The sequence below is a fragment of the Coregonus lavaretus genome (genome assembly GCF_964263955.1).
Source record: "Coregonus lavaretus genome assembly, contig: HAP1_SCAFFOLD_2862, whole genome shotgun sequence".
In the NCBI taxonomy this organism is placed as follows: Eukaryota; Metazoa; Chordata; class Actinopteri; order Salmoniformes; family Salmonidae; genus Coregonus; species Coregonus lavaretus.
In genome coordinates, this window is record NW_028163006.1 from 32,305 (window position 1) to 41,582 (window position 9,278).

At 44.4% G+C, this 9,278-nt stretch overlaps 1 protein-coding gene across 1 annotated transcript; it reads left to right on the forward strand.

Annotated features, from left to right (window-relative positions):
• The first annotated feature begins 2,596 nt into the window (after positions 1–2,596).
• LOC311118585 (small ribosomal subunit protein mS33-like) lies at positions 2,597–8,741 on the forward strand. Its single transcript, XM_084193374.1, has 3 exons — positions 2,597–2,783; positions 6,722–6,942; positions 8,152–8,741. Exons 2-3 carry the CDS (start codon positions 6,728–6,730, stop codon positions 8,255–8,257), a joined length of 321 nt encoding a protein of 106 aa, XP_084049500.1. The 5' UTR covers positions 2,597–2,783; positions 6,722–6,727; the 3' UTR covers positions 8,258–8,741.
• Positions 8,742–9,278: the final 537 nt, after the last annotated feature.

Consider the following 9,278-nt stretch of genomic DNA (forward strand, 5'->3'; position numbering starts at 1 on the left):
ACTAGGGATGGAGGTGAGAACATTAAGGCACTAGGGATGGAGGTGAGAACATACAGGCAGTAGGGATGGAGGTGAGAACATACTAGGGATGGAGGTGAGAACATACAGGCAGTAGGGATGGAGGTGAGAACATACAGGCACTAGGGATGGAGGTGTGAACATACAGGGACTAGGGATGGAGGTGTGAACATACAGGGACTAGGGATGGAGGTGTGAACATACAGGGACTAGGGATGGAAATGTGAACATACAGGGACTAGTGATGGAGGTGAGAACATACAGGCACTAGGGATGGAGGTGAGAACATACAGGCAGTAGGATGGAGGTGAGAACATACAGGCACTAGGGATGGAGGTGTGAACATACAGGGACTAGGGATGGAGGTGTGAACATACAGGCACTAGGGATGGAGGTGTGAACATACAGGAACTAGGGATGGAGGTGTGAACATACAGGGACTAGGGATGGAGGTGAGAACATTAAGGCACTAGGGATGGAGGTGAGAACATACAGGCAGTAGGGATGGAGGTGAGAACATACTAGGGATGGAGGTGAGAACATACAGGCACTAGGGATGGAGGTGAGAACATTAAGGCACTAGGGATGGAGGTGAGAACATACAGGCAGTAGGGATGGAGGTGAGAACATACTAGGGATGGAGGTGAGAACATACAGGCACTAGGGATGGAGGTGAGAACATTAAGGCACTAGGGATGGAGGTGAGAACATACTAGGGATGGAGGTGTGAACATACAGGGACTAGGGATGGAGGTGAGAACATTAAGGCACTAGGGATGGAGGTGAGAACATACAGGCAGTAGGGATGGAGGTGAGAACATACTAGGGATGGAGGTGAGAACATACAGGCACTAGGGATGGAGGTGTGAACACACAGGCACTAGGGATGGAGGTGAGAACATACAGGGACTAGGGATGGAGGTGTGAACATACAGACACTAGGGATGGAGGTGAGAACACACAGGCAGTAGGGATGGAGGTGTGAACATACAGACACTAGGGATGGAGGTGAGAACACACAGGCAGTAGGGATGGAGGTGTGAACATACTAGGGATGGAGGTGTGAACATACAGGCAGTAGGGATGGAGGTGTGAACATACAGGGACTAGGGATGGAGGTGAGAACATACAGGGACTAGGGATGGAGGTGAGAACATACAGGCACTAGGGATGGAGGTGTGAACATACAGGCACTAGGGATGGAGGTGTGAACATACAGGGACTAGGGATGGAGGTGAGAACATACAGGAACTAGGGATGGAGGTGTGAACATACAGGCAGTAGGGATGGAGGTGTGAACATACAGGCAGTAGGGATGGAGGTGTGAACATACAGGCAGTAGGGATGGAGGTGTGAACATACAGGCAGTAGGGATGGAGGTGTGAACATACAGGCAGTAGGGATGGAGGTGAGAACATACAGGCAGTAGGGATGGAGGTGTGAACATACAGGGACTAGGGATGGAGGTGAGAACATACAGGCAGTAGGGATGGAGGTGTGAACATACAGGCAGTAGGGATGGAGGTGAGAACATTAAGGCACTAGGGATGGAGGTGAGAACATACAGGCACTAGGGATGGAGGTGTGAACATACAGGCACTAGGGATGGAGGTGTGAACATACAGGCAGTAGGGATGGAGGTGTGAACATACAGGCAGTAGGGATGGAGGTGAGAACATTAAGGCACTAGGGATGGAGGTGAGAACATACAGGCAGTAGGGATGGAGGTGTGAACATACAGGCACTAGGGATGGAGGGGAGAACATACAGGCACTAGGGATGGAGGTGAGAACATACAGGCAGTAGGGATGGAGGTGTGAACATACAGGCAGTAGGGATGGAGGTGTGAACAAACAGGCCACCCCTCAGAGCCTGGTTCCTCTCTAGGATTCTTCCTAGGTTTCTGCCTTTCTAGAGAGTTCTTCCAAGCCACCGTGCTTCTACATCTGCATTGCTTGCTGTTTGGGGTTTTAGGCTGGGTTTCTGTATAGCACTTTGTGACATCTGCTGATGTAAAAAGGGCTTTATAAATACAATTTGATTTATTGAGTGTGTTGAGTGAAGGTTGGCCTCCCGAGTGGCGCAGTGGTCTAAGGCTGTGCCACTAGAGATACTGGTTCGAATCCAGGCTCTGTCGTAGCCGGCCGCGACCGGGAGACCCATGGGGCGGCGCACAATTGGTCCAGGGTAGGGGAGGGAATGGCCGGCAGTTGGTAGAGCATGGTGTTTGCAACGCCAGGGTTGTGGGTTCGATTCCCACGGGGGGTATGAAAAATAAAATAAAATAATGTATGCACTCACTAACTGTAAGTTGCTCTGGATAAGAGCGTCTGCTAAATGACTAAAATGTAAAAATGAGAGGTGGTGTCCCGTCCTTTCAGGCTGTTGGTCTGAGGTAGGACTAGATATATTTAAATAGGGGAGTAGGGTGGTGGGTTTTTAGTGAGTGTATGGTTGGATTGTAGGGTATTTGAAGATTATTTTTTTTCAAGCAAAGTATAAGGGAGTTATACTCCAGTCTAGTAGGTGGCGGTAATGCAACATTTATTAGATGCCAACTGCCGTTAAACCACATCGAAGAAGAAGAAGAAGAAAATTATAGAAGAAGTGGTGGCATGCTTGAAGGTTAGCGACACATTTAACGAAATACAATAACAATTACCAGTCACACACTGAGTAGCAAGTTATGCAATTATCGTGTAGAACATGGTAATATATCGGCATTGGATATAACAAAGCTACTGCACAAGTCGCGGTGATTCCAGGTATGTATTTGGCTGTGGACACAGTGAGCCATTTTGTCATTTTAGTGTGTATGCCTTCCTCTGTCTGGTGCATGTTTTAAAACTGATCATGAACGTTTATGATATGTTGGCTATGATTATTCGATTGGTTTTAAAACCATGACCAATGAAGCTGTTTCATAAACGGGTTGGTTGTTTAGCAACTTTGGGGCAAAACTGGGTTTACAGAAGACGTTGAATATGGCGAGTCTCCTTTTAGTCCAAGAGGGCAAACAGGAGCGGTAACATGTTGCTTCAGTTTATGCCAGGACGAACGCAACCCACAGGAAGGTCTGTGCGTAACGACGGTAACCACGGTGAAACGGCAACGTTGCTAGGGAAATAACCCATGATGCGCTAGTATGATTTCGATGAAAAAAATCGTAATTTTTATAAAAAATGAATATATGTGCAACTTTTACACGTTTTGAACCACAGTGTTCATTTAATTGATAATGCCGGAGATGCCGGTGTTTGGAGGATATATTTGCACGGGTGTTGTTAGGCTGGAGACAGTCGTTCTTATCCCTAGCTAGCTAGCTAGCTAGCTAGCTAACTACGGCTAACTTAGTCACATCAAAAAGTACAACAGTAGCTGCATTTGTTGAAGCTGTTTTCTAGTGACATTTATTTAGATACATCCATAACAATGAGCTAATGAGGCGTTATTTCACCCTGGCATAGAAAATGTGCTCTCTCGTCAGGACACTGTTGTTCAGAGGAACTAGTCAACAACACAGCTAACACAATCACTTCAAAACACTGAAGCTGGAAAGACCGCAAACTAGCTGCACTTCGTTTCACCTTTTTTTTTTTTTATTGACATTTCTTTGTATATATCCATAAAAAGGATGCCAGCTGATTCATGATTTCGACTGGCTGAGAAAAGCTGCCTGTCTGTCTCGTCCCGACTCCCGACCGATACAGGTTCATTACTATGGGGACAGCTGGAGATAAAATGTGAATATTGAAACAATGTTGCAAATGTCGGAGAGACAGATACAAATCTCCGCTGTTGAAAACTAAATGTCAGTCTAAAATAAAATGTGAGATGATATCTAGATGCTTTTTATAGTGGAGATCAAGTTTATAATTTGCCTGGCTGGGCTGATGAGGCAGTCAGATGGAACAGAGTAAATGGCCATTTTAACGTCATCCATTTAGCTGTGGTAATTTGTGGAATAGACACCGGCTGGAATGCGCTTTTAACCAATCAGCATTCAGGATTAGACCCACCCGGTGTATACATTCAGAACATTATCTAGGTAGTGTTGTTGACATTTTATTCAGTTTTGTTACCTGGGTCAAGAAACAACACATTTATGGTGGGTGACCCTTTGGACTATTTAAAGTGGAACCTACAGCGTTTTAACTACTTTGCAGATATGAAACAGACAATCATAATATCAGTCAAAAATATCAAATCACCAGTTTATGCTACGAAACCAACTTTATAAGAGGTTTTAAAAATAGATTATATTTCACTCAACATTCCATGACCTACCGTAAGGCATTGTTGGCAGAATAGATGAATGCAGTTCAAGTTCCGAAATGTAAGAGGACTCCTGTGGTATTTACATATTTGCAGAAATCCATTCAGGTGTATTTTGTGGCTTTTGCCATATGTGTTGTAATGATCTAAAGTCGTGCTGTTGCAACGGTCTGTAAACACACAGTCCAGTTCAAAGTGAATGATGGCAGGCCCGTGTGGAAAATGGCATGCTTGTATAAAGGCCTACTGTAGCTCCGATTGGCTATGGCGCACCGGTCTGCGTATATTTTTTTATTCAGCTTTATTTACTGCAGTGTCTATTAATTGTACAAACGCACAGCCTTTTTCCCACTCTATCTTGTTATAGAATTTTCACAAATGCCTTACTACAGGTCATTCCCAAACATTTTATGAAAACGTGAAAATGTCCATATCTAAGTGCTCGCTTGTCAGAAATTCCTGGGGGTGTGTATGAACAGATTTGAATAAGATTTCATGTTGCTAAAATGCAGTCAGTTCCACTTTAAGCCCAGGAAGCAGCCATTCAACTTGCCATTCACCCGCTTTTCAAGGTTAATAATGTCAAAATACATTGGGTAATTAGCTACCAAAGAATGGAGTTTCGCTGAGCAACTATCGTCATTACTGCCGTTCCAGCTGGTATGTACTTCCAAAAAAGCTCTGAATAAAAAGTTGCATGCAACCGAAAACATGTCTTGTCTGGAAAGAATCAAAAGTATTGTTTTTGAGCAAGTGCACATGCGCCAAATCTCTTCACCTCCTGCAATATTAGTAATGGAATTAAAAATGCACTAAATAAAGCCTATCTAGAAATATACAATCGCTGTTAAAAAAACCTAGCTTATATCGTCTGCTTGATCTACTTACAGGAAATATTATTGCGTTCCGTGTAGCGCAGGTGAAACAACCGATTTTTTTTAGATGTTATGTTCATACACTGTTGTATGTGATTAAAACAGAGATCTGTCTATAATGACGATGGTCATGCCTCCGCCACTAACGATGGGAGTCGTTGTCACAAAGGAGGGAAGGCAGGCGACCAAGCTTAGGTCCAAAACAAGCCCATAGAAACGTATCGGGCTTATTTTGGACAGGTTTTGGTCGAGAGTGAAACCCTGTCACTTCGACCTCTTCCTCTCTGGATGAAAAATCAATGACCTTTCCAGCTGCTGGATCAGCCAACCTGTGCGTGGCAGTAATGAGTGATTTTATTGGATCAGCCGACCTGTGCGTGGCAGTAATGAGTGATTTTATTGGATCAGCCAACCTGTGCGTGGCAGTAATGAGTGATTTTATTGGATCAGCCAACCTGTGCGTGGCAGTAATGAGTGATTTTATTGGATCAGCCAACCTGTGCGTGGCAGTAATGAGTGATTTTATTGGATCAGCCAACCTGTGCGTGGCAGTAATGAGTGATTTTATTGGATCAGCCAACCTGTGCGTGGCAGTAATGAGTGATTTTATTGGATCAGCCAACCTGTGCGTGGCAGTAATGAGTGATTTTATTGGATCAGCCAACCTGTGCGTGGCAGTAATGAGTGATTTTATTGGATCAGCCAACCTGTGCGTGGCAGTAATGAGTGATTTTATTGGATCAGCCAACCTGTGCGTGGCAGTAATGAGTGATTTTATTGGATCAGCCGACCTGTGCGTGGCAGTAATGAGTGATTTTATTGGATCAGCCAACCTGTGCGTGGCAGTAATGAGTGATTTTATTGGATCAGCCAACCTGTGCGTGGCAGTAATGAGTGATTTTATTGGATCAGCCAACCTGTGCGTGGCAGTAATGAGTGATTTTATTGGATCAGCCAACCTGTGCGTGGCAGTAATGAGTGATTTTATTGGATCAGCCAACCTGTGCGTGGCAGTAATGAGTGATTTTATTGGAGGTGCAGGAAAGGTGGATTTGGTGCTTATTTTTGACATTATTAAGCTGGTTAATGGCAAGTAAAATGACTGCTTCCTGGGCTTAAAAAGAGAATCACCATATTCAACGTCTCCTGTTTAGATCGTTGACAACACGTAAACTCTATTTCGTCTCCAATATTTATTGAAAACATACATTTGCACAATGAGCACTTGTCTCAAATACATCGTTACAATTGTTGGTCAGGTAGCTAGCAAAGTTTTGCCATATTAGCATAGATCGGCCATCAGTCAAAACAAGACACGTTATCAAGAACAAGATACAACTAGCTGAAACGAGCCACCTACGATTCCCCACAGGGCAGCTTCTTGTCATTGTTGCTAGCGATCTTGCTATCCAGAATCACAACAACAGCACACAGACTTCTGCCCCCATTGAAGTGCGCGTGACGTTGTCAGCTAACCCGTCTTGGTTATTATTATTTTTTTAGAACATTATTTTTTTAAAACTTTGCTGCTCCTCTTTCCTCTTGTATTTCAGCTAGCTATGGCCAGTCTGTCGAACTACGCCGTGCGTATGGCGCGTCTCAGCGCACGTATCTTTGGGGATGTGGTGCGTCCTACAGACAACAAGTCCATGAAGGTGGTCCAGCTGTTCAAGGAGCCGCCCATGGCCCAGAAGAAGGAGGTGTATGACTGGTACCCCCAACACAAGATCTACTACGCCCTTACACAGAAGCTACGATACATGGGACTCTTCAGGTAGACATGCCGTGGTGTTTGGCCTTAATAGATCACTAGGCCTATGCACGGGAAAGGGATCGGGGTTATTTTGGCATGTCTGTGTTTTGGCCTTGTGCAATAATGTATACAGCTCTACTCTAGGTTCTTCTGGCTAACCACAGACAGTGAAATTACACAGTTTCTAGACCCTGTTTGTCTCTGTATTCTAACCAGACAGTTTTCTAGACCCTGTTTGTCTCTGTGTTCTAACCACAGACAGTTTTCTAGACCCTGTTTGTCTCTGTGTTCTAACCAGACAGTTTTCTAGACCCTGTTTGTCTCTGTATTCTAACCAGACAGTTTTCTAGACCCTGTTTGTCCACAGACAGTTTTCTAGACCCTGTTTGTCTCTGTGTTCTAACCAGACAGTTTTCTAGACCCTGTTTGTCTCTGTGTTCTAACCAGACAGTTTTCTAGACCCTGTTTGTCTCTGTGTTCTAACCAGACAGTTTTCTAGACCCTGTTTGTCTCTGTGTTCTAACCAGACAGTTTTCTAGACGTTGTTTATCTCTGTGTTCTAACCAGACAGTTTTCTAGACCCTGTTTGTCTCTGTCTTCTAACCACAGACCGTTTTCTAGACCCTGTTTGTCTCTGTGTTCTAACCAGACAGTTTTCTAGACCCTGTTTGTCTCTGTGTTCTAACCAGACAGTTTTCTAGACCCTGTTTGTCTCTGTATTCTAACCAGACAGTTTTCTAGACCCTGTTTGTCCACAGACAGTTTTCTAGACCCTGTTTGTCTCTGTGTTCTAACCAGACAGTTTTCTAGACCCTGTTTGTCTCTGTGTTCTAACCACAGACAGTTTTCTAGACCCTGTTTGTCTCTGTGTTCTAACCAGACAGTTTTCTAGACCCTGTGTGTCTCTGTGTTCTAACCACAGACAGTTTTCTAGACCCTGTTTGTCTCTGTATTCTAACCAGACAGTTTTCTAGACCCTGTTTGTCTCTGTATTCTAACCAGACAGTTTTCTAGACCCTGTTTGTCTCTGTATTCTAACCAGACAGTTTTCTAGACCCTGTTTGTCTCTGTATTCTAACCAGACAGTTTTCTAGACCCTGTTTGTCTCTGTCTTCTAACCAGACAGTTTTCTAGACCCTGTGTGTCTCTGTATTCTTCTTTCCACCTATTTTAGTGTAGTACTAGTTTAGCCCACATCAGTAACACCGTTTCCTCCCTGTTCCCCACCAGAGATGAGCACGAGGACTTCAAGGAGGAGATGCGTCGGCTGAGGAAACTGAGAGGCAAGGGCAAACCGAAGAAGGGAGAGGGGAAGAGGGCCACCAAGAAGAAATAGACAGTACCCTGCCCTGTCACAGAGGACCTATGGGGTGATCAGAACTGGCCTCGTTTGCTTTGGGACACCAGAGGAATGGCCTCCCTCACAACGGTAACATGTGACCCCACTCCGGATGTTTATATTGAATGGACCCTTGGATCAGCCGATGTGTGTGTATTTTAAAGATCCTTCTAAATCCCATCACAGAAGATCCTATCTGACAAGTTACCAGTCTTTGTGGTATATAAAGCATCCTGTTCTTTGCTTTAAAAGATGTTTCATTATGCTGCAATTGTATCCACGTTGTTAGCAGCTTTCCATTCTTAATACTATTTGTACAGTGAATGGGTGAAGGAGAACTGGAGGGCATCAGTACGTACAATTGTGACGCTAGTATGTTCATATTGACTGGGACAAAGCTGGTGATTTTACATGTTTTTGAGCAACACATCACATCGGGTGTCATGAATAAAATACTGAAAACAAAATCTGCTTAAATGTGTAGGAGGACACTATCCATTTTGTGACTGGTGTATTGCAATGCAATTACTATGTGTTATACAATGTTGTTACTAGATAATTAGTGTAACTACAGGAAACCTGTACTGATCCCATTCAAAACCTGTACTGACCTGATCCCTTTATGAATTGATGCCCAGGGCCCAGTATTTCAAAGAGATCCTGGTTCGAATCCAGGCTCTGTCGTAGCCGGCTGCGACCGGGAGACCCCATGGGGCGGCGCACAATTTGGCCCAGCGTCGTCCAGGGTAGGGGAGGGAATGGCCGGCAGGGATGTAGCTCAGTTGGTAGAGCATGGCGTTTTGCAACGCCAGGGTTGTGGGTTCGATTCCCACGGGGGGCCAGTATAAAAAAAATAATGTATGCACTCACTAACTGTAAGTCGCTCTGGATAAGAGCGTCTGCTAAATGACTAAAATGTAAATGTAAAATCTATCTGGATTTTGCCGATCGGGTAGGAATGCGTAGAAATTGACGACTCATTGACTTGAATGGGGACTCCCGTGTAAGTCATTCTATT